The sequence below is a fragment of the Solea senegalensis genome, linkage group LG4 (genome assembly GCF_019176455.1).
Source record: "Solea senegalensis isolate Sse05_10M linkage group LG4, IFAPA_SoseM_1, whole genome shotgun sequence".
Classification (NCBI taxonomy): domain Eukaryota; kingdom Metazoa; phylum Chordata; class Actinopteri; order Pleuronectiformes; family Soleidae; genus Solea; species Solea senegalensis.
The window spans coordinates 26,020,016-26,046,473 of record NC_058024.1 but is presented as its reverse complement, the minus strand read 5'-3'; the positions used below and the strand labels follow the sequence as shown (position 1 = coordinate 26,046,473).

Here is a 26,458-nt window from a genome sequence, read left to right as displayed (position 1 = left end):
AGGAGAAAGACAGATGCAGATTTATAGCGAGGAACACGTCCAGGACCTCCAGTCCAGATGCTGACACACACACGGGTCTGTCTGTCTCTGCAGTCTTTCAAAGTGCTAACACAAGGACATGTCCCACGTCTGTGATTGTTGGATTCCTATGGTCTGAGTTGCAGCTACGATGACGTTTGTCACAAAATATTGCCCTTTGATTTTGACTTGAAAGCTTAAGTAATAACAATATCAGTATAATATTACAGTGGCCTGTCGTATACACATAGTTACAGTTCAGCCCCAGTGGCTTCACATTGGTCTTTGTACACATCCTAGTGGCCGCCATTGCTTTGCTCGCGTTTTATTGCACATAACCACGGACACGTGCTCTTCTTTATGTATTCTCCCACACTTTCACACACAAACGCACACATGCATATATATATACTGTGTATATATGCTCACATGTAAACACAATCGTACAAACATCCTCATCTATGCCATCATGACTGCTGCTTAAAAAACAAAAATCATGCCTTAGAGCTTTAACACATTCTTGTAAGACATGGTGCTTATTGGAAATGAAATCATTTTTTAGAATAATACTTTTTGCAGTTTTCTGATGCAGTTTCTTCTGAGCCTGTAAACTTTGTATGTGAACGTTTGCATTCATTTGCTGTATCTCATACATCGTTGTAAACATACAGCAGGACGTCCAGCACCACGAGAATAGATCAATAACTCAATTAAGGCATGAAAACAAAAAAAAGGGAAATAATGAGAATTGTATTCTTTGATTATTGTGATGATTATTGTCCTCACTGAGAGTATTTGTGCAGGTAGATATCGGTGTGCTTTCACAGATCAGTGTGTGTGTGTGTGTGTGTGCGTGTGTGCATAAGCACATGCACATGCAAGATTAAAGTGCACGCACGAGTGAGTGAGTGAGTGTGTGTGTGTGTGTGTGTGTGTGTTCCTTGTTATCTAACCCTTACTCTACACGTGGGGTGCGGTGCGCGCGACAGTTTCCAGTAGCCATGGAGAGACAGTGGCCACCTTCAGTCAGGATGTGGACTAATGAGGACGTGCACAGGGAGAGCAGAACGCTGCCTCTAATTACAGCTCAGGACTCACTTGTCTCCATATCTGCATGGGACCTGGGGTCACGGGATTTGTCCTGACCTTTGTAAACAAACTGCCTCTTATTTCTCTCACACACAGTCATGACTGCAACACAGGATCCGTCACCAGCATTAAATCCACACACACACACACGCACACACACACATCACTCCCTCACGGCCTCTGTGAGGCATCGATCAGTGCCATCGCTGGCCTCCACCCGTGGCTTGCGGCTCTTCCTCTGGGCTCCTCCCTCCACCCACGAGTTATGAATAACTGTCCCCCCGCTGACAGCTGGGTCCACTTGTAAAAGGGACACGACCCTTTTCTTGACGCGTGTCTTGAGGGCCCGGCGCAGCTTCTGTCTGGTGAAAGCGTACAGCAGGGGATGGAAGATGGTCGTGCCGTAAGCCATCGCCAAGAAGCAGAGACGCAGCCGCACCAGGCTGTCGCTGGGACCCAGACACAGGATCAGAACGTTGACCGCGGACAGAGGGGCCCAGCACCCCAAGAAGGTGGAGATGATGATGAGGGACATTTTCAGGACGCGGCGTTGGCGTTCTCTGCGGTCCCTGTGTCTGCGCACAGCACGCCTCAACGCGATGATGGCAGAAACAGACGCCTGGACGCCCATGGAGGAGGCGGGCAGCGGTGAGGTGGCATGGGTCTGCGCTGAGGCGGAAGCTGAAGCTTGGGTTGGGGACGCAGGGGTGGCCGGGGTGGTCGCGATAGGGGTGGTGGCAGCGGTGCTGACGGTAGTGACTGTTGCTCCACTGTCAGAAATCCCCTGGGGCATGGAGGAGATTGGTGGGGGTGACGTTGGTGTCGGGGAGGGGATGAGAGGAGGATGGGCGAGGTTCTGGTTCTGGTTCGAGGACACGGCCTCTACGGGCAGGCTCAGGTCCTTCTTCCTCCGCCTCCTGCAGCGTATCCTGCAGGTGGAGTCCTTGGTACGTTTACCCCTCATCATGTGGGAGCCTATGCGGATGTTGAGAGCCTGTAGAATTTTGGAGTAGGTGAACAACATGACGGCCACAGCTATGAAGAAGCAGGGAACCTGCAGTAACAAATGGTAATACATGGCCATGCCTGTGTGATAGCCCTGCCCGCCAACACACAGCAGTGTCCTGTTCTGCCATACTGGAGGCAGGTGGTGTGAGGGGGAGGACGGGTGACTGGGGGGTAATAAAGAGGGCGAAATGGAGGAAAAAATGGGACTCAGTCTGGTGGTGAGCTCGGGCTCATGACTTTGCCCTTCTGCCTCCTCATCCTCACCGTCCTCAGCCGCTGAAGAAAAGAAGTCCCCCTCTATGAAAGGCAAGAAGAAGACGGCCAGAGACACGACCCACACGGCTGTCAGGAGCAATGCGGCGCGCCGGGGGGTCAGCAGGCGACTGGCCGGACGCACCGAGATGTCGTATCGGTCCAAACTGATCACCAGTACGTTGACTGCCGTTGCCACACTGGTGAATGTGACGCAGGCTTCGTGAAAGCAGCACAAAGTGGCCAGACTGCCAAGTCCGCTTCCATTAGCCGGGAGCAGGATCACAGCAACAGTCAGTGGCAGACACAGCACACACACCAGGATGTCCAGCACGTGGAGATTGACCGTGACCAGGTTGCTGACTGAATCCACAAGGTTGGACTGAGCGCAGTAGAGCACGAGCACGGTCAGGTTGCTGCTGAAGCCCAGCACCAGCTCCAGCATCAGCACGGTGGTCAAAGACACCTGGAATCCCAGTGGGTAAGGTGTGCTCCAGCCCTCCTCCACGCCCACCTCACCCCCTCCATCCAACAGGTCTACCCCCTGACCGTCGCTGGTCTCCAGGAGGTCACGATAGCCTTCGGTCTCCATTGACGCGACAGCTCTCCTTCATACATAGCAACAGTGACCACCGCCCCTCACCATGTTCTGTCTCTCCTTGTCTCCTTGTCTCCTTGTCTCGATTACGGCCCGATCTGTGGGTGATTTCTATGAAGGGAAGACACACACACACACACAGGGGACAAAGATTGCATAGTTTAGTCGCCAGCCTGTCTCATATTTTGTCAAAAATAACAAGTACAAGTCAAACGTGTCAGATTTCACAAGTGAGGCGAAGCTACGAGGTGAAAGAGATGCTGGCAGTCGAGTGGAATCATGGGGTGCAGTTCAAGCTGCCGCTGATGACCCATGAAGTCTCACTGAGCTCAGGCATTTGGACAACATCAGCCCTCGCATAAACAACGGCAGAGACAGTTGAAGAGAGAGAGACGAGTTGTAGCAGAGTGTCTCATGCTGGACGTTATTAGGTACAAGGGCAAGAGTCATCGCACACACATTCAAACAAACTCACGTGTTCACGTGCCTGTGCGCACACTTCCAACGTTCAAACGTGACGTGTGATTCATGACCATGTTAGTACAACATGTACTAACATTTACTAACATGTATTAACATGTATAAACATGTACTAACATGTATTAACAGGTATTAACATGTACTAAAATGTACTAACATGTATTAACATGTATTAACATGTATTAACAGGTATTAACATGTACTAACATGTACTAACATGTATTAACATGTATTAACATGTATTAACATGTACTAACATGTATTAACATGTATTAACATGTACTAACATGTATTAACAGGTACTAACATGTACTAACATGGGCCAGAAAACAAACATACAAGAAACAATCATACCTGTATTAAGCTGGCAGCGACAGACATAAACACCCGCCGTGTGTAATAATGAGATTTACGATGACAATTAATGCCCGTACAAACCCAGTTAACCACAATATAAAACCCTGTCACAATATGACCCCCGAGCAGTGTAAGTGTCAGCTTCTACCTCAAGAAGAGAGGTGGCAGGGACATTGTTAGGCTGCTCGAGAGACCGTGTGGTGCATGTCAACGTCGCAGGCGCCCAAGTGATGGTGGCAGCAGTTAATAGTTCTCACAGGGAGATGTAATGAAGATGAATAGATCAATGATGCACAAAGAGTGGCACATAAACAATGCTAGTGGAGAAAGAGCCCCCACCCCACCCACAACCTTCACAACCCCTTCTGCTGTGATCTGTGTTACAGTTCACTGGCTGAGACAGACTGTTTTGCATGTGGAGCATGTTATCCGTGTCTGGCTGGGTGCTCTCCTGTGCCTGGGAAAGAAATCATATCAAGTGCTTGTTGATTTGAGAAAAGGTCTTTTCTCTGCATCGAGCGGGACAGAAAATGATTCCCTCCTTGAGTGAGGAAGAGCTACAGGTGTTTTCCTTTCAGGGTCAACCTTTCCTCTGCTACAGCTCTTGTCCTCACACGCTTGTTTGCCCTTTTCTCTGTGTTTTATTTCACAGTTTCACCTCCCCTTTTTTTGTCATGTAGAAAAGACCTGCGGGCAGAACAGGACTCGATGTGGAACAGTGGTCTATCATAATCCACTAATGGGTTCCATGGGGTTTGTGGCGCTGCTCGAACATTGATTTAAAGCATCATCGATCTGAAAGGGAGCACACAAACACACAAACACACAAACACACAAGCACACAAACACACAAACACACTCGCGATCTCGTCCTGTCACGGGTTCGGTCTCATTTAGAGAACCGCAGAAAATAGTTTGTTCTATTCTCTGTGTTTTAGAATCACAGAAGTATTTAAGCTTAACTGAGAGCACATCCCGCAGCCGTCATGCAAGTATTAAAAATGCAGTTGAAATTTGGTCTGCTGGATTACAGGAGTCCCCGGTAGAATAATCTAAATCTAGATTGACTCATGTGTTGTGTGTGCGAGATTCACACTGAGCTTTGTAAATAGGAATATTCAGGAGGCTGTGACCGTCTAATGTCATCAAAATCAATCGCCTGCTCCGTGTTCAACACTGTGGACAGCGCGGTGCCACAGAAGATCACAAGAACATTTTAAATTTGAGAGTTAATCACACCAATCACAGCGCAGGTCAATACTTCACTGACCAACGGTAGCGAGATCTTGTTTGAAGCACTGCAGTCATCAATAAATGTGTGTGTGCAAGAACTTCAAGTAACTGTGCACATGGCTGACAAAAAACAGGACGCTAACAAACAGTCGATGGTAATCTAAGATTTATCAGTCACAGGCAATCAGTTCGCTCTTTCTCCACAAATGAGCCAAATCATCCTGCAGCCTCTGGCGTGATCGGTCTCATCAAACACAAGACAGTCGTCTGCTTCTCTTCACTGTCCCGACAATAATGACACGAGGAGAGGACGGGGACGCTGGTGAAACGGCTTTCAACAAGAGTCATTTATGATATTCCACGACTAAGAGAAACAATGGGACATAATCAGTCCTGTGATCATGGACACTGACGAACTAGGAGATGAACAAGATACAAGAGACACAAGGACAGAAACGGAGACGACCTCAGTGCAAGACAAAATGTCAGGAGCACTTTATGTGAGCAGCTGTGACACTGACCTACAGGCGTAAAAAATCACACTATTATGGGTTTTTACAGGGAGCAAAGGAAGAGGGAAATGAGACTAAGACTAAGAGGATCTTCTCTAATGGACACCAAGCTTTGAATATTTCAGAGAAAATGAAAACTTTGAGGTTACAAATTTTCCAGTTTCCAATCAGTGTTTTGTGCTGTTTGGTGCCAGAAGGCCTTAGGTTGTGGCAACAGAAAATAGCTGCATTTCAGATAATAAATCACATCCTATCATTGACAAGTCAGACAGAAGGGGAGGGGACTGAGCCCCAGGGTTCCAGGCAACAAATACAACATGTGTTATATTAGGAAATGACCCAGAATCACCAAAACCTATCACCTATCATTGAAAAGTGGTTATGGTAATCTCACTCGTGCAATGAAAGCTCCATCCGTCCGTCTGTACGTGCATCATCCATCCATGATTGTACTTTTCCCATCAAACCAAGTGATACACATGCTGTTAATTATGTGCATTACTCCAGAACAACAACAGCCCACAAACTGACAGCATCCGAGGCTGCACAGCTTCCTGGACCCTGCTGTCAGGGTTATTATACGTGTCAGCGCCAAAATGTCAGGTTGTCAAGGCTGTGTCTACAGTGTCGGGGGGGAAATGTTACAGCTGATTTAGCTCAGTGTTGGACTTTCATTTTCTCTCTCACTTTCTTTTTTTAAAGCCATTTCCTCTCTCCGGCAATTTGTGCATAAAGTTTGTTTAGACAATCTAAGAAATCATGGATTATTTACATGTTTTCCTCACAGAGAACAAATTCGATCTGTCCAACACAAGGACTCACAGCAGAGACACTTTTAACCCAGACAACATCCAAAACATAAATGTCTGTTTCATATCTATGTGCAGAGTGTAACCTTTGGAGAAATGATGTAACATTATCTGTATTCAGTAGCGACGCAGCAGCAGGCGAAGGCGAATCAGAAAGATTTATCCCCTCAAACTCACGAGGAACCCTTTTTTTACTTGAGGCTGAGAGAGAAAACCTTTCCGAAGCTTTTGACTCGCTTTACTAGCACAATGTTGCTATTGCCTCAATATCTATGCAGTGCAGTTGTCAGGCAACGACTTAAAAAACCCAGAGAGAGTCATGTGGAACTGATTGGCTTAATCAGCATTGTATGAACATGGTTTTAATGGGACAAACATCTGCTGAAAAGTTATGCACTGCAGTGCGTCTCCTTCAAGGAAACCCAACATTATACTGACAATACAGAAGGTTCAACACATACAGGCGGAGCATGTGTTTGGACCACAGCAGGAGGACGACGTATAAATGGACTGATCCGAGATAACTGCAGAAAAACAACATATTGATGCAGCATCTCTGTGGATAACAAGGCCGCCGTTAAGTTAAGCCGCAATTTCTTTGTCCCTACACTTAGTCCAGAGTTTGTGTTGTTGTTGTTTTTCTTCTGCTCTCTTTTTCTCTCATTTAAGCCGAGTTCACGCGACGTTGATTTTCAGCTCCACAATAAGTTTTCATTCCCGAGGAGAAACACCTCTGCAGCACATCGCAGGTTGAGACCTCATTTCCAGCGTGCCTAATTTGATCCGTCTGTGATGATACAAGCCACCTTCAGCCAATCAGCACGAGGGTGACAGTCACGGAAACACCAACAGGAAAACAACAGCAGGTTTATCGAAAAGAAAAACAAAAAGACAAAGTCAGCACTGCTCAACCTGCAGAGATGAAACCAGGTTAAATTTAGCCTGGCTTCACGTCATCACTGCTCACATGTTTTTGTGAGCACGTGTGTTTAAGTGATGAGATGGTGGAGAAACACTCGTGAGAGCTCCTGCTGAAGAGAGGTCATGTGATGCGTGATCGCAAAGTGGCTGCAAACGTGACTCTACCTCACAAGCCAGCATGTTGTCTTACAAGTGTGGTTCCTCACCGATCCCCACCGACCCTCACCCATCCTCATCCATCCTCATCCTCACCCATCCTCACCCATCCTCACCCATCCTCCTCACCCATCCACCCATCCTCACCCATCCTCATCCTCACCCATCCTCCTCACCCATCCTCACCCCATCCTCACCCCTCCTCACCAATCCCTCACCCATCCTCACCCATGATCCTCACCCATCCTCACCGATCCCCACCCATCCTCACAGATCCTCACCATCCTCACCCATCCTCACCCATCCTCCTGATCCTCACCATCCTCACCCATCCTCACCGATCCTCACCCATCCTCCCTCATCCTCACCATCTCACCCATCCTCACCTCCTCCTCACCCTCCTCATCCTCACCCATCCTCCCTGATCCTCACCGATCCTCACCCATCCTCACCGATCTGACTCTCACAAGCCCCATGGCCAGAAAAAAAAAGCCACACTCCACAGGCTTTAAACACGGGAACATACATTACATTTGTAATCAACTGTGTTTATAAGTGAAATGAGGTCAAACATATTGCACATATACAGCATTTTGTACCTTTTTACACTTTCCCAAAGTACCAGCAACAGTAGATAACCTTTAGAATAAGAATTCATTAACACACTGGGATGAAGATACGCCCCTTTCCAAGAGATTAGAGGCCCACAGTCTCTAGGTGGCGTGGGAGATCATTTTTACTGTATTGCTTCAAATCCTCTTCACACGGCCTGTAAAACACCATCCAATTATATTGAACGGCCCGAACACATGAATCCATGTGAAACCAACAGAACTTCATGAACAAGCATTGCACGTTCCTGTGCTCTAGAGGTTTCTGAAGAAAGAGGCTTGGACTTTTGAACTGCTCCAACAATTTTCCCAGGATCTCCAGCCTCACCGTTACCAGGTCTAAAAGTCTATCACGTTTTAATGAAAAGTAAGATTGTAAAAAGAAGAATGACACATTTAACACATGTTTCCTTAAACGACATCCATGGGCTTTGTTGTCAGTGTAGCTGTATTGTGTTACGGTTTATTCAGGTTTCTATCCACAGAGAAAATAGCTATCTGTTTCTCCTTTGATGGTTTTTTTTCCCCCTTGTCAAATTCTAAAATGTCACTACAAAATGGTTGGACTGGAAAGAAGCATTGGCTCTCTGAATCCATGGGCGCCGACAGTGAAAGTTGACATTTAGGTAAGAAATTGATACATGAGAGGGAGACAGAAAAGAGGGAGGGGGAGGAGGGTGAGGAGGGGGGGGAGAAAAGACAGAAACATGATGACGATGATGATGGTGCATGCAGCACTCTGCACACTGTCATGGCCGCCTCAGGTATTCCCAAAGTCTGCAATGAGGCAATCGATCAAAGGCTTAATTTTACCACTCAACTCATCCAGCAGCACAAACAGCGTCGAGTCCCAACAGCCGAGTCTGGACTCAACAACAACACAAAGTAAACTCACAAAAACAACACACTGAATACTGTTGCTTTATAAAGGTTTGCTCATCAGCGGGGCAACAGACGCCGAGCGAGTCGTCCACATACCGACGTGTCCTTGGGCAAGACACGTAACCCCACTTTGCTACTGATGGCTGTGAATGTGTGAGAGGAAATGGGCTGCACATGGATGAATTTGTGAATGGGTGAATGGGAAAACTGTGTACAGCAGCTTTGAGTGGTCATTAACTAGACTATGTTTATTACCCTCGGGTCAAAGGGCAGCAATGACACATGGGGTTTTCATCTGCTTTGGGTCTGATCTTCATTACTAGGAAGAAGACCTGCGTCGTCTTTGTTTGGTTCATTATTGACAATGATGCAAATTCTGATGTCATTTCCGTCACAATGTGAAGAGGCGGGCGGAAGAAGACCTGGGTTCGAGATCTGGTGAGAAAACAACGGTCTTTCTGCATGGAGTTTGCATGTTGTCCCTGTGTGTGTGTGGGGCATGTTTGACTCTCATCTTAAATTTGACAAAAATACAGGATTTATCTGCTGCGTCAGATGAACTATGAAGATGAAGTATATTTATTGTGCATTGAGAGCCTCCTAACCTCTTCCTTTACTTGCTGACTCGACAGTCTGGCAGTAAAGGACAGAAACAGCATAAATCATATTGTTAAAGTCTGTTCAAAAACCCTCTCAACCTAAATGACAGATTGACGGACGCTTTTATCCAAAGCGACTTCCAATAAGTGCATTTCAACATTTTGGTACAAACAAGAGCTAGAAGTAAGTAAGTGCTTCAAGTAAATACACTCGTAAATACACAACTCCTTATATGGACATCCTGGTGTTTATAGGTCACATATTCAGGCTTTCAAAAATGCAGTTTTTAGTCATAATATAAAGTAGCAATAATTGTCCCAAAATTAGAGCGTTTTTCTTTTGTTTTTGTTCATAAAAACGAGTCAAGTGAACTTTGAACTGTGACGTATTTCCAAATTTGAACAAATTCAATCTGATCTTAAACATTTGAAGTACTTTTTGCTCAGGTGTGTTTATAGAGTTGGTGGTCGGATGAGATTCTCTAGGTTGTGCTGAAACATTCTCTACCAAATACCATGTAGTGTTTCCTCGTGTTTTAAAGAATACTTGTGTGTGTGTGGAGTGGTGCAACTGTTGAAACTGAATTACCCTAAAGGGATAAATAAAGTTATCTGTATCTGTACATCATAAGTCACACAAACCAACCACGAGCGATAGGAACGGTGTGTTAATCGGCTTTTTATACACACTCATTTTAGCGTGAAAGAGGCATAATGCTTATTAAAGAGGCGTGCAACTCTGGAAGCATTCTAACCAACATGGCTACTCTTTATGTAAGGCCAGGCGCGCACAATCACACTCAAACATGTACAAATGACTGACCGTAACTCTTCTCAGGCTCCACACTGTATCAGTGCATCATCACCACCCACACACACACACACACACACACACACACACAACCCCTGTCAGCCCACACCGCTCTCACTCAGCACTCTGCTCCTACCCTCTCCCTCTCTCTCTCTCTCTCTCTCTCTCTCTCTCTCTCTCTCTCTCTCTCTCTCTCTCTCTCTCTCTCTCTCTCTCTCTCTCTCTCTCTCTCAGTGGAAAGATGGATTGCTGTCCGAGGAGAATGACATTCTCGTGTGCTTAAGAAACTGCTGAGTCCCATCTGAGTTTGGGGGGGAGAACAAAAGGGGACGGAGGTAACAGGAAGTGAGGCGAAAAACAGGAGGTAGGTACGGTGAGGGAGTGATGGATGGTGAGGGAGGCAGGCTTAGGGGTGTGCAAATGGATGCTGAGTCGTATGCTTTGCTGCTTTGCTGGAGAGGAATGTTTGTTCCGTGCTCACTACCTCTATCCATCTCTCTTTTGAATAGTTGTGCTGCCTCCTCCTCTCCTCCTCCTCCTCCCCTCCGTCACCATCCATCTTACAAGCAGCACATGATGCTGTGCTTTTACACTGTGTAATATCTCTGCACACATCTCTGGACTCTAAATAAACAGGCTGCCTCCCGTGTATCTATACATGTATATATCTATAGAAACTCATGTGTCCAGCAGTCATTATGTGCCCCACCATCTCGTGTCACCAGGACATCAATAACCATAGTAGGCCAGTCAATTATCACACTCTATAATCTATAGGAACAGCTCTGTGCACAGAGAAGACCTTGGTTTCCACACGGCCCGGGTCCACAGGGTGTAAGGCGTCTTTGCCGCCCGACAGCACGCTCCACCGTTCATTAAAAGATACCCATCTGCATCCCATATCCGGCGATGACATCCGCGGCCTGTAATCTTGCTATTACAAGCACCACCCCATCATAAGCACTAATTAATGCTGCCAGTGCAATCCCGGTCCCCCTTAAAACAAGAGGGAAAATCAAGTGAAAGCGGCTGAAAGGAAGCGCGGCGAGGACGTCAGCGGGCGCTGGCCTGTTCAACAGAATAGCTATGATTGCCATTAATGAATGGAAGACAATGCAACTGGACGGAATACACACGCATGGAAAAGTGTTCATTACACTGCTATTATACATCAGCCACTTCTCCTGCATGTGCTGCTGTGAAGTGACTGCTTATGATTAGCACCGGCTCCCTCTTATCAGCCGCGGTGCAGCACAAATGTGTGTATCTGTGTGTTTTGTTTGTGTGAATTAACAGTTCCATGTAAAACGTGGGGTGAGCGGTTGCTTTAATGCCACTCTGTTGAGAATCAGCGGCTGTTTGCGTGATAACAGGAGTTCTCCACCGCTGAGCAGGACAACCATGTGACCCCTGCTCATGTGCACATGCCAACATAATCATTATGAGATGAGATTAACTAACGAGTGGTGCAGCGTCTGGTGTCTATTGTGGCTCAATAGACTCACATCAGTGTTTTATTTTTATTATCTTGCTTTAATTCCATGAAAGTTGAGCTTCTCTAGTGAGGTATCCACCATGCAGAGGTGGAAAGTAATGAAGTACATTTACTCACGCTACTGTAATTAAGTAGGTTTTTTTGTGTACTTGTACTTTGTAAAGTCATTTTTAAAATTTGATGAATTGGCCGTAATGACTTTGAATTTGTGACCTTTGACCCATTTTGACTGAAACATTATGTGTCTTTAATTGTGTCAGCACTTTAACTTTGTAAAAGTTTGCCTTTAATTAAAACACTTAACGTGAGATTTGTGTCCCTTTTCCTTTCTGCACGACACAAGAAAGAAAGTAAGTAACTTTTACTCTGAGATACTTTTTTACTTTAACTTGAGTACATACTTTTACTTGTACTTAAGTAAAATGTGAACCAAAGTAGTGGTACTTTTACTTGATTTGAATACTTCAGTACTTTCCACCTGTGGCCACATGTTCTCAAATGGAACACACTTTGAATCATCCATGAACGTGTTTACTTTAGATATGCAGACGCCTGATTGAAACATAAAACGTTGGTTTCTGGCAGGTTTTGAAATAAATAAATAAATTGGTGGTAAATACTTGATCCTGTTGTGTTGTGTGTTGATCAGAGTTGTGATTTAATCTGGTGTTTTGGTCGTGACCTGGTCAGAATTTAAAATGGGCCAAGACATTCCTAAGTTTGGGAATAGCTGGACTATAGGCTTTTAATAAAAGCTTTATTTATAGAGCAGTTTCAATCCAAGTGCTCTATAATTACAAACACATTCACATTAAAACAATATACACAATAAAACAGACCAAAATTAAATTAATGGAGGCCTCGGCGATGATGCCTGACTGAGTTTAAATCCATCAGTTGAACATGTCTGTCTGATTACATCATTCTTTTCAGGTGCCTGAGTTCTTTGTGGACATTCACATTGAAGCATTTAGCAGACGCTTTTATCCAAGGCGACTTACACAGAGAGGAACAAGCTACAGAGAAGAAGTCCACTAGATTAGAACAGAGAGGGTGAGAGTGCACAAGTGGGTCCAAGTGCAGAAGGAGATGGCGGTAAGGTAAGTGCTATAGGACAGAAGATGCTCTTGGAAGAGCTGGATCTTCAAGAGCTTCTTGAAGATCTGGCAGCGCTCGTAACGACACAGGAAAAGAGTCTGGATTGTCTTGTGCGGGGTGTTTGCACCGCCAGACGACAAACCTTTGATGAACCGAGTAGTCGAGGGGTAACACAAGCCTCTAGGAGAGCATTTCAGAAGGTGGGAGCAGACCCATGGAGCACTTTGAAGGCTAGCATCAGTGATTTGAATTTGATGCGGGCGGTAAGGGTAGCAATGAACAGAGGCGTGCATGTGCCCTTTTAGGCTGATTGAAGACCAGACGCCGCGTTCTGAACCATCTGTGCTGGTTTCACAGCACAGGTCAGGACGTCGCAGTGGTCGAGCTTGTTGGGTTAGGTGCGGTTAGGTGGACAATCAGGCTTTAGAGAGAGAGAGGGGGGATCAAAAAATAGATTTAAAGGCGATACAATTAGCCCAAGAGTAGGTGGAACTGATTGGGTCCTCTTGATAAAGAGACACTGAAGTTGTGTTCCTCAAATGAAATGATTAAGCTCTTTCACTGGAGAAGGCAATTAGAGTTCAATTCATGTCATTTATCTACAGCACATGGGATTTATTTGGCCAAGAGGAAACTGTAATATCACTACTTCACGACAGACAAGAGGTCTCAGGCCACGGCACACGCACAAACACAACACAAACGAACCACATGCTGTCGTATTTTACACTTAATGTGTAATATCTGTCAGTTCTGCTACAGCAGCATCAACTAATGTATTTGTAAATGTTTTAAAATCACACCTTCATAAGTGAGAAGGCAGCTATATCCCCGCTCTACAGATGGGTGGTCACTGTGAGTCAATAACTTCTTTATGTGTGTTGCACCCGCTCTTGTTATTTCACTGTGGTCACTCCACTCTGCTCCGCTAATGATTTATTGTTCCATCTCATCTTTCTATTTTCTCCCGGTGGTTTGTTTTTCCACAATCATCCTGCGTCGTGCTTTTATTCCTTCCCCCGTCGTCTGTTTCTGTGCCTGTCTCTCTCTCTCTGTCTCTCTCTCTCTCTCTCTTCACGAAATGCTGTTATTTACTATAATAAAAGACATTCAAGATGTGCTAAAGGCAAAATTATAGACGTTATGATAATGGCTTGACAAAAATGTACCAACTTGTACTTGTGTTGTTGATTGCAAAGATTGCAAAGTGGATACTGGTAATGGAAAAACAGCGTCCATGTTGGTATTCATCAACCTTTAAGCCTTGTTTTCATTATTAATCATTTCAAACCAAAACCACGCAGCTTTTAACATAAAGGTGATTGACTCCTTTCATATTGCACAGTTGAACAGTTTGTGTTCCTCCTGTGAGTTCACGCTCGACGCCGCAAACATGCTGTAAATAACCAAAATGCAACACACAGAATATAGTTAGCGTCATGCTCCATCACATCTGCACTCGAGGGATTCAGAAGGACTTTGAGTTTTCATTTGGTTTTTTCTTGCATTATATTTGTGTTTTGTTGTCATTAAAGGTCGGAGAGAGATTCTTTTCTGGAGCTTCTTTTTTTACTGTATCACTTATAATCCTCTTCACATCCCGTTTGTAACCAGTGAAATAAACGCATTGTCACAAAAATGAAGTGTACACATGTCCGCGGCCCCGGAAAGCACCTGCTGCCGGGCTACAGGTGTACCTAATAAAGTGGCCAGAAGTATATAGTCTCCACTCTCCTTTCACTTCCCACCTGATCAACTTGTCAACATCCTGCAAGCGTTCCATCATCTTCCCTCGTGATTGTCTCCTGTGAAAGACACTTTCTTTGCCTTGTATCAAACTCTGCAGTAAATCTCTGGATCCTCCACATACTTATTATCTTTCCCTCTTTCAAACGCAGCAACTGAATGATTTTCAGACAGCTACTTCAAAGGTGCACATCACACTGGAAAAGGTGCAGACTGTGAGTAAAATGGCTAAATTACTGCCTTACAAGAGTAGTGACCAAAAGATGAACCACAGGGCACAGAAAGGCAGTTTGTGGCCTTTTCTTCCCAGTAAAATACAAACTTTAGAGAATAAAACACAAAAAAAGCCATTGAATCCCACAGATACATGAACCATGTGAGCTCTTCAGCAACATTCTGACCAACTATCACACAAAAAGGCAAATAACAAGAAACAAAAGGACAACTTCCCACAACTATGGTGTGACATCTGACGAGTGACACCAGGAAGCATCAACGCGTCGCTATAAATACACACAGCAACACAAACACACAATGACCCACATGCAAGGCAAACACACACACACACACACACACACACACACACGCTGTGCTGCCACGAGAGTGAATGGAAATGGTAGTTTGTTGAAAGAAATGTTCATCTGGGATCAACGACAGTAAAACACGTGTTTGTACGCATCAGAAATATTCATTTGAAGGTAAAAGCGCTCTAATGTCGTGCTTCACACCAAAATGACATTCAGAGCGGAAACAGGTGAGACAGGTTCACTGTTTAACTGCAGGAAAAAAACCTTTTCTTTACTTTCATCATTTCATTTAGTTTTTAGTCAACATAGATTCTGTGGGTCACACCTGATCGTCCGCTAGACTCGGTACGATTGGGGGTTGCAACATTCAGCCGGTCCCAGTTTGCTTTCACACTTTTGCACTTCAGTGAAACGACCTGAACCTTTTGAATAACGTGTTCCCCTCCTCGCCTGAGGCGGCGCTGCATCAGGAATGACTGAAGGAGAAGACGAGACAAACAACGAACAAGAAAACTGGCTCATCTGTCGTTTTTAGGCGGAACCAGAGTTGGCTTCTTTGGTGCGTAAGTATCTAACGTTTAGAATCTGACAAACGTTAGATAATTACAATTATTTTGACAGACGTCGACGGGGAAAACTTGGGGAACGAGTTCCAGACGAGTTTGCATCGTGAAAAGTGTTGTTTGAAAATATCGACACAAATCTAATTCCAAAGGGGATCGCTGCTCGAGATCACACAATTCCAAGAATTCCAAGGCTGCAACTTTAAAACCTGATGGTTGTTCTCAAATGAAGTTGCCACTCTAGCACTGCATTAGTATTTTCAGCCAATCCAATACATCGACACGTGGATAGCACTCAGTTAGGGGCAGAATTTAGGGGATTTAAGCGTGGCAGCAAACACAAAAGTAATCAATTATTTTTTACTTTGTTATAATTAACCCACAGAGGCGATTACAGAAGCTGAAGAAACAAAACATCTCGAGAATTGGATTCGTGACTTGAAGTGAAGCACACCGCTGTGTCCGTCCTACGACGCTCATCAACGAATGCAAACAAGGAGCCGTTTGACATGAAATCAATAAGCGCCTGAATTTGTGGCTTTGCACCAAAGTGCTCGACGGGAAGCGGCTGAATCCATCCCACAAACACGCGAGGATGTGTGTGAGCCATGTTCAAAACAACCTCCACAACATGTGAAGACACAGAGCCACCAGCTGTACAGTAGTACAGAGACTTCAAAGGCATCACTGCATTCATGCACTGGATGAAACTTGAGGTCGAAAAAAGGAAAAAAGACAGCGTTATGAATTCTGTGCTGCTCCGTCACACCAGGTTTAAGAATTTCATAAAATCAGAGATGGGGCAACTGTTTCTCTGTGTTTCCACTGATGCTTTGAGGACTAAAATAAACGCAGAGGTTAAAAAAAACCCCAGTCCTTTGAAGTCCAGATCTCACGGGGATCTGATATCACATGCACACGTGGAATAACATTATATCTGATTTAAGTTGACACACATGATCAAACTGAGCACCTTCCTGTCGGAGCGTGGCGAGATCATCACTGTTCTCTTCTCTCAGGATTATTCTAACATCACTTTTCTTTCCTCTCCCTCCTCAGTGTCGTCTGGCTCTGACTGAACATCACAAGAAAGACAAACATGATCATGGGATGCTGGGAGATTCAAATGTGCCAGTGATAATTCCGGAGGCTGGTTCCTGGCTCCTCATAAGAGCTGCTCCGAGCTTGTTGTAGTCCTCTATAGTCCACTAGACAGATGTGTGGACTGTCCACAGACAGAGATGCTGCATTCATTCCATTTTGCGTTTTGTCTCAGGGGAAAAAACAAATGCTGTCCAAACACAGAGCATGACAGAAATAAAAACCTAGTGTCTGATGTGAAGTCAGAGTGTCGAACTTACCAGTTTAGAGCGGGAATCCCCATTTACATCCTACTGCAGGTGTCTGTGCGCCGCGCTGCGCTGTCGCTCCAGCACTGGACCGCTGGATTCACTCCAGCGCTCTCCGGGACAGCCGGCTGTCAGCCAACAACGTGACCAGAATAATTTGCCTCCGTTTTGTCATAAATATTACAGTGGGAGGGGGTGGAGGAGGAGGAGGAGGAGGAGGAGGAGGAGGTTTCTCCAGGGCTGCGCTGGCTGGTGCCGGCTCACACATCAGGTAACATCATGGCGCTGTCCGCCACCCGCTCCACATCACCATCTTCACCAAAACACTTTTACGCAGCGGGCTTCACTGCATCCCGCACACGAGTATGCGCCAACGCAGGAGGAGGAGGAGGGGCGGGGGGTGAGATGAGAGGGTTCTTGTTCGAAAGGGGAGAGACAAGAATGCAGGAGGAGGAGGTGTGTGTGTGTGTGTGTGGGTGTGTGTGTGTACTCGTTTTTGTCGCCTCTTGAGGACCTCTGCTGGTGTGAAAACTGGTCCTGTCAAGACCAGAGGTCTGAAAAACCGGAAATGATGAGGAAGAAGTGGTTAAAGTTGGGAGGAAGATGCAAGAAAAAGATGCCAAGTCTTTCTAAATCAGAGTGCTAACAAACACACACACACACACACAGAGGGAGGAGCCTTTCACAAGGACGACCTGAGATTCCTCAAGGGTGAATGATCCTCTGTAGTAATTCCACGAGATTCCCCTGAACCTGTGTCCCCCCCCCCACCTCCCTGCCTCTCTTCCTCCCTCCCAGCATATTACTCGCACTTCACCTGATCTCCCTCAAAGTAAAATGATTGGATTCCGGCTTGAGTTGATAATATCAGGAGGCTTTTGTGAAGCTTCTGTGGACGCTCAGCGTCTCTGCTCCTCATGTCACAGTCACCACCTCAGTGGAGCAGGTTTGTGAGGCCATACTTCAACTGGATGATCGTCATCATCCTCGCACGGTGCATCCTTTACGCGCCATGAGCAGGGATCAAGGTCGCGGGTTTAAAGGAAATGTGACCTTGGCCACCAAATAAATAGTCAGTCTCTGTCAGTGCAGTTCTCACCCTGTTTCAGAGGCAGGTCATTAAGAAAATAAATGCCTCCTTGAACCTGTTACACCCTCGTCGGAAATGACCGTTTGACCCCAGGATGCTAAAGGAGGTTAAATAATTACTGTTTACACAACGTCACCTTCTGTGCCTTTAAAAACCAAATCTCTGCACCTCACACATTCATTTCAATAAGTGTCCAGATGATTGTACATACTGTTTTTAATATAAAACAATTTTACAAACATAATCTTAGGTATATTACATTTGTGTTAATAAATCCTCTTAAATTGGACACACTGGACCTTTAAGTTTAAAAGAAATAATATAATTACTGCAGTGTGGCAGACATTTGTCTCTCTTGCCTTTGCTTATGTAAATATTCATATTTAGGGTTTAGATATCATGTACAATGTTATTTTTTTCTTAATTAATTTCCTAAACTGTCACATTAGTTGTTTATAAAGTAATAATTGTAACCACGTAAATCTGTAATATGACACAAACTGTAGATGTGGTTCAGTGTGGACTGTCCATGCAGTGCATTCATATAAGGCCTGGGTTCTCAAGCGTGTGTGCGTGTACGGCCAGTGGTACGCGAGCTTCCTCTGATGGGACCTGGGGGAAAATCAGAAACACTGTTGTACTGTATAAACCATTTTTGATCAGAGTGTGTAAAGGTAATTTACCATAATATTAATAATACACAACTCCTTATATGGACATCCTGTGTGTGTGTGTGTGTGTGTGTGTGTGTGTTTATAGGTCACATATTCAGGCTTTAAAAAATGTGGGATTTTTTTTCCCCCGTCTTCTTATGTAATGTTTAGTCAAAGTTATGATTAATATTAAATCGCATTTTTAGTCGTGATATAAAGTAGCAATAATTGTGCAGAAGTCACAAAATTAGACAAAAGACAAAATTAAACGAGCCGAGTGAACTTTGAGTTTTTGCTTAGGTGTGTTTATATGGGATTAATAAAGTATTCTGATTCTGATAATAAAGTTGGTAAAAATGAAAAACAAATGTCATCAGATTGCCTCGCTTGTGCTGAAACAAAGGATATAAGACACTCTATGTTGCACTTTTGCACCCTTATTGCTTCTGTATTTACTGTATGTTTAAACATATAAAGCAGCCACAATGCTCTGTGTTCTAAGGGTTAAATACTTAAGTATCTGTTCATTTTCTCAGGTGGTACTTGGTATAAAAACCTCCCGACTCCACATGATTCTCATTAACAGCTCGTGTTCTCCTTCAACAGATTTTTGCACTTTCTCTGGACATTTGTTGCCACTTCCCTTCCATCCAAAAGCCTCTTCATCACCATATTTCCCTCCACAAACCGCCTTTCTCTTCTGCTGTGAAACACATTTTACAGAACGTTGAACCCCCGCCGAGCCTGCAGCCACCTTTTTTTTCTCCCCCTGACAAACAGTGAGGTGCCCTTGCTACCGATGTGAATCTGTTATGAGAAGAGTCACCGAAGCAGAGCTATGGCCGGTGATTATGGGAAGCATCTGCCACACACACACACACACACACACACCCACATACCATATGTCTGTGACATGCAGCCAAAGCCAAATCAGGACAAACATGGAAACATGCACACGAAAGACCAAGAAAGCAAATAAAAACACACATTAACATAATGTCTCCAGGCAAACGGACGGAAGATTGTGAGGAAATATCCAGTATTCACATAAGTGTCAACACTTCTGTGCTGACACATGCGAGCTTATAACGAGTTTATAACGCCTATATAATCATCTATTAAGATTTGAAGTGTGTTCCCTCAGCTATCTTTAAAGGGCAGTTCCATCCATGTTTCCCACTTGGTCAAATGAAGAAGAAACTTAACATGGATGATGCAACAAGAACACGTGCTAACATCGTAACACAAAAATCAGAAAGCACAGTCAGCCACACAGCGCTGGTGTTCAAATGGAAGTCACCGGGCAGCTGCCAGGATATTACGGACACTATCGGTGCCTGGAGTGGTTCGTTTGCCACTGACTGAGGAATTCCTCTGCGCAGCTCTCTTTGGTTGCACATCTGTTTTTTGACAGTCAGGGCAAAGGATCGCAACTTCCAGTTTTATCAACGGTTCTGTCGCTCAGCTTCTTAAAATGAAACCTTCCGCCTCAACAATCCCTCACCTCTCTCCATCTTCAGCCACTTCCTCAGTGTCTCCTACAGTATCTGACTGGCGTGGATCTCAGGTCAGAGGTCGGCGCACACCAGACGTAAACAAACTTGCGTTGACTGTGTAAAATGATTGAATGAATCGCAGCGTTAAGCTCGTTAACTTTGACAGCACTAGTTCACAACGACATTTTCAAACACCACATCACATTATCATGAGCTTTTATGCATGTTAGTGAGCACCTAGTTAATGGTGAATATATGTTCCCTGATATAAAGTGTTAGCATAAAATCAAATACATAAATAAATAAATGAATAAAAAAACCCTGTGATAGAATGATTTTAAAGGACACAGGAGCAGAGTGTGAACACAGTTGAATATGGCAAAACAATAATGTAATAATGTGTCCAATAGAGAAGATGCTGAACGAGAAAAACAAACATAAATGTGGTGACAAAACAGGAGGAGTCGTCAAAGTTACTACTGCTACTGTACGTCGTCTGGGAAACGCCATCAAGCAGGAGATAAAACTCAGTTGATCAATGAATAACATAATAACTTAGAGGATATTCTATGGAAATTGAGAAGCACGTCACACATTTATCACAGCACCACATTTACAACTATCTCCTCATCTTTATCTTGTCTGTGTTTGCTGCTGTAATAATGTACATGTCCCCACTGCAGGACAAATAAAGGACAATCTTATCTTTATAAACAACACAATTGAGAATCTTTCAATAATGAATCATTCTTTTTTTCCCAGGCATGTGAATTGTAATAGGATCATTATGGAACCACAAATAACAGCAATATCTTTGAATGAGTCACTTCCACACTGGTAAATAACACAAAGATGAAATATGGGCTCGGTCTCACTTCTGATAAAATATCACAAACAGTGACAGCCTTGAAAAGGGCAGCGAAGTATATTAATATTATCCTTTTTTTATTCATAATAAACCTGAGAAGCCAGTGAGGATACAAATCTAAAAGATGAATTTTAGATGGATCGAGGAATTACGGAATATTTTTCAACCTGGGCCTTATTTTTATTATAAATGTGTGTGTGTGTGTGTGTACGTGAATAGCACAACTTCTTGTGAGTGCCATTCATTTATGCAGCCACATTCGGAAAATACCGGAATTCCACCTTTAACCCTTCTGTCACCAATCCTGTCCACGACGACAGGATTTGAAAATTCAAAAACTATGGACTGGCAATCTGTGATCCTACCTATGTCAGCTGAGATTGGCACAGCAATCTCCCGCGACCCTCATGTGGAGGATAAAGTGGTAGAAGAGGGATAGAGGGATGGATGGATGGATGGATGGATGGATGGATGGATACCAGAAGGCAGAACAATAGAGCTTTGCGCTCGTATACTTTGTTACGGACTTTTGCGTAACAGACGTCCGATCGCAGACAAAGATTCACCAGCTCGTCACACCTTTGTGACGTCGGCTTCTCAGCACCATAATTCCTGCATGGTTGAATAACAGATGCCAGATATCGAAAGTTTCTTGGATATTGAAAGTTATCTTGGAAAAGGAGGCAGAAGCACTCACTCATTGAACATATTTTGACAATACTACATTTCAATTTTATTTGTATACACTGTTAGCACTGTACATAGACAACATCACAGGTCACACAATGAGCAAAGAACAGTGGAGAGAACCACACTCAAAGATGCCTAGACAGGTTGGGGTGAAAGGAAAAAAAATGGGGGACCGATCCAGACCATCATAAGAGGGTTAAGCTCTTAGAGTACATCTGTATTTAATATTTTGAGTGCGACAGAAGGATGGCAGCAAAAGTGGAGAGGGAAGATCTACACGACAGTCGTGAGGCCTGCTAGCATTCATGGCTCAGAGACAGAGTTGGACACTGGAGGTGTTCAAGGTGAAGATGCTGTGATTTTTATTGGGAGCGACCACGATGGACAGGATTAGAATTGATACTGAATATTCCAGGGACAGATCAACAGTTTGGAGATAAAGTAAGAAAGTCAAGGTTGAGGTGGTTTGGTCGATGCAGAGGAAGGACAGAGATCATACTTGACTAAAGATGTTGAAGACGGAGCTGCAGGGCAGGAGGGAAACGAGGAAGACCACAGAGAAGGCTCATGGATGGACATGAGGACAGTTGGTGTAACAGAAGAGGACACGAGAGAAAGGGCGGATGATCCGATGTGTCGACGCCTAATGGGAGAGAACTGGGATATTTCTAAGCTCTGATTTATCGCGATCCACGGAGTCCACAGACATGGTGGTTTAGAAGATAAACCTCGAGGGTTTGGAGAGACAAGGATGAACAACAGAAGAGAGAGAGAGAGAGAGAGCGAGAGAGAGAGAGAGAGAGAGAGAGAGAGAGAGAGAGAGAGAGAGTGGAAGTGTTTAAGAAGGAAACAAAGACCGCAGAGCTGGAACAGTGTGATGACTATGACTGAAAGAAATGTAACTAACTCAACCTCTAAAGTGTATTTGTATAAGCTAACAGTGTGAGACGGAGGCACACTGACACTTTGATTTACCCTCTCATTAGTGCCCCCAGTATGTTGCCCCGGACCTGCACACTGTGTCTAATATTGACTGGTGTGGCTATAACTGTGCTGTGGTGAGCGCGCTGCTGCTGCTGCTGCTGCTGATGCTACTACTGCTGCTGATGCTGCTGCTGCTGATGCTACTACTGCTGCTGATGCTGCTGCTGCTGATGCTACTACTGCTGCTGATGCTTGCTACTACTGCTGCTGCTGCTGCTGATGCTGCTATGCTGATGCTGCTATGCTGATGCTACTACTACTGCTGCTGCTGCTGATGCTGCTGATGCTACTACTGCTGCTGCTGCTGATGCTACTACTGCTGCTGCTGCTGATGCTGCTGCTGCGCTGATGATGCTGCTGATGCCGATGCTGCTGCTGCTGCTGCTACTACTACTGCTGCTGCTGCTGCTGCTACTACTACTGCTGCTGCTGCTGCTGTTCAAATAAGTCTAATGGGCTGTGAAATGAGTTTTATCTCTGCACAACAATTCTCCACGACAAGTCTCTCTCTCCCTCCCTCCCTCTCTCTCTCCCTCTTTCTCATCCTCCCTCCCTCTTTCTCATCCTCCCTCCCTCCCTCTCTCTCTCCCTCTTTCTCATCCTCCCTCCCTCCCCTCTCTCTCCCTCCCTCCCTCTCTCTCTCCCTCTTACTCATCCTCCCTCCTTCCCTCTCTCTCTCTCTCTCCCTCCCTCCCCAAAGGCCCATTTTGTAGAAAAAAATACATTTTCAGTCAAAATGACGTAGAACAATTACAAGAACACTGAACATTGACATACATGTGTCAGTAAAGAAATAACATGGAGGGAAGAGATGAATTCTATTCTCAGCATATATATATATATATATATATATATATATATACATGTATGTTGTATAAATTCACCTTGCAGCAGGAACACAATTAGAGGTAACTTAAAAAAAAACATGAACAACAAAGCAAATTTAACCCTTTAACCTCAAAACGTCAGTTTTTTTGTGTTTATTTTAAAGTGCCAGAAAACGTTCTGTGAGTAAGTGATTTTTTTCAATATTTGACAGTTATTTCAAATTTAAAATGAAGAAAACAAGTGGTTTATATTTAAAAAAACTAAAACACACTATACACACATTTTTTGGACTAAAAACCGGCCAAAAAATGAAAACTATGTAAAGACATTTTTCCAACACTTTCCTCTTTGGTAACAAAGACACAAATTCTCCGGTTTTCTGCAGCAGCGTGAGAGGACTAAGTTTTAGTTTCTCGGTTAAGAACAGGAATGGAAGTTGGCAGATGTGAGAACGTGAATTAAGTGGAACACATGAAATTGGACGGTGCTCATGACGATCATTTACATGTGCACGGATGATGACAGAACTGAATCACTGGTAAAGAATAAAAATATTATTTGACCCACTGGTTTTCTGGGATTCAGTGAGAGCGCGTCTCTTTTCACTTGACTGCTCAGTTATGAACAAGTGCCTTCATGTGTTCACCTGCATGCGTTGGGTCACTCGCTGCAGTCAACCCCAGTCAAGTCATTTCTGCTCTGATTGAAGCACAGAGGGACAGACTGTGTGACGGATGGATGATGATGGAAGATAAGAAGTGACCTGTCACTTCAACCACCCCCCACCTCGCCCCGCCCATCTTTCCCTGACCCCTGCTTGTATTGTCCGCTCTCCCCGGGCACCAGCTGACATCCCGTCTCTCGTCTGTTGTCCCTCATTGACGTGTCACTCGCTTCCCATTCCCGCTCAACCATGCGTGACGTCTCCAGCGCGGACACATCGGGCCCTCCTGTGCCCCGCCTGTGCCCCGCCTGTGCCCCGCCTGTGCCCCGCCTGTGCCCCGCCTGCGTGCCTGCACCTGATAAAGTCATTCTCAAAGGTTTTTTAAAAACGTGACCCCTGTTACTACAGAGTGGAATCTGTTTCCTCTCAGTGTGTTTCTAACAGCAGAGCCTCGGGGGGACATTTGATTCAGAATGAAGATATTACGAGATCCTTTGCCACAGATGATGTGCTGAATAAGAGCGATGGAGCCCTGGAGCCCACTAATCCAAACTGATATACCACACAGACAGCTCGCATACATCCATCTCCAGAGACAAAGCAGAAAATAATCCTCTACCTCACCTTGCAGTCTTCCTCCATCTTCACTAAATGACCATTTATCTGCATCACTGTCTTCCCCTTTAAAGTTAAGTCAAAGTGCAATTTTTTCCTGACAAAGAAAACCTCACTTTGGCCAAATGTCATTGAATCAATAGACAATTACTTAGGGAAAGTGTGGTGGCTACACAGCGTCTGGACCATCGGCACACTTGGAGTCATTAAGGGGATGAGTTAAATTAAGGATGATGTTTTAAAGCCATTAGCACAAAATGCTGCATTAAAATGTGAGGGAGAAAACTGGGATGTTTTCAGCCTGTGAAGAAATAACATTTACAAAACCACCAGTTTGACCAGCAGCTGCTACGTAACCCTGTGGAGCAACTGGGACATTCCACTTTTTAATGTGCATTTAAAGTTCTTTTTTCACCGAGAAATGGATCGAGCGACATAGCACCGCCTCGCCTCCACACAGTTTGGTTGGTTTTGAGACGTTAGACACTTCCTTTGCTAATTGTTGTTGATTTTCCCACGTTTTCAGGATTGTTTGCTGTGATTCTTGTGTCTCCTCCTGTGACGACACGCTGACCGGTGCACGGTGTCGCCTCAGCTGGCTTGGAGCCTCGTCAGGGCAGGTACTGAAAAGTTCTATCACTAATCACAGAAGTATACCAGGGCCTTTAGAATCAACACGCTCCAGTTCCACGTACCGTCGTGGGTGGAGTGGCTCAGTGGTTAATTCCGGTACCCTGTGTGCAAAAGACTTCATGGTTGCAGGTTCAACTCCAGCCCTGGCAGGTCGTACTCAACCCTCTCTGCTAAATGACATGTCATGTAATGTCCATCTATACACTGTGCAAGTAGTCGTGAGCAGGAAGTGACTAACATGATCTTCTCTCGTTGCAGTACTCCCCCTCTTTTCGAGAAGGTAACAATTTTCCGCCACTTTCTGTTTCCTAGTCAGCTGCAAAATTACCGATTTGCTTATAGTCAAGAGAGGGAAGTGGCTCGCTTGAGGGGAGAAAGATTGAGGGAGAGTTGCAAAAAAAGGAGAGGGAGGGAGGGAGGGAGGGTGTAATGATAGGTGGTGAGAGAAAAATAAGCCCTCAGTTTAGTCTGAGCATCAACTAAAATAGAGCGCAGGCCAGTGAATGACAGTAAGCAGAGATGAGAAATGGCATATGATAATTTAGGCTTGTGCACCCAAGACACCCCATGAGAGGCTTTTAATAAGGATGAGGCATTGTGACACTCAGGTGGCCCCTGCTCATCACTGCCATAATCAAGAGGCTATGCTAATGGATGACTCATCTGCTGCAGGGACAATTAAAGAAAGGAAACAACACCTCCACTGACAGTGAGGACGAGGGACGGACAAACGGAGAGTGAGGACGAGGGACGGACAGACAGAGACAGAGAGTGAGGTGGTGGCGGTGTTTGTAATTGAAGGGGTTTTGTGTTAAAGAGTTCA

The 26,458-nt window shown here is 44.8% G+C and overlaps 1 protein-coding gene across 1 annotated transcript; it reads right to left on the bottom strand.

The window, feature by feature from the left end:
* Nucleotides 1-915: 915 nt before the first annotated feature.
* Nucleotides 916-17,289, bottom strand: LOC122767697 (G-protein coupled receptor 22-like). The gene is made up of 2 exons (XM_044023139.1): nucleotides 17,127-17,289; nucleotides 916-3,076 (listed from the first exon to the last, which is right to left on the bottom strand). Exon 2 carries the CDS (start codon nucleotides 2,957-2,959, stop codon nucleotides 1,271-1,273), a length of 1,689 nt encoding a protein of 562 aa, XP_043879074.1. The 5' UTR covers nucleotides 2,960-3,076; nucleotides 17,127-17,289; the 3' UTR covers nucleotides 916-1,270.
* Between the last annotated feature and the right edge of the window lie 9,169 nt (nucleotides 17,290-26,458).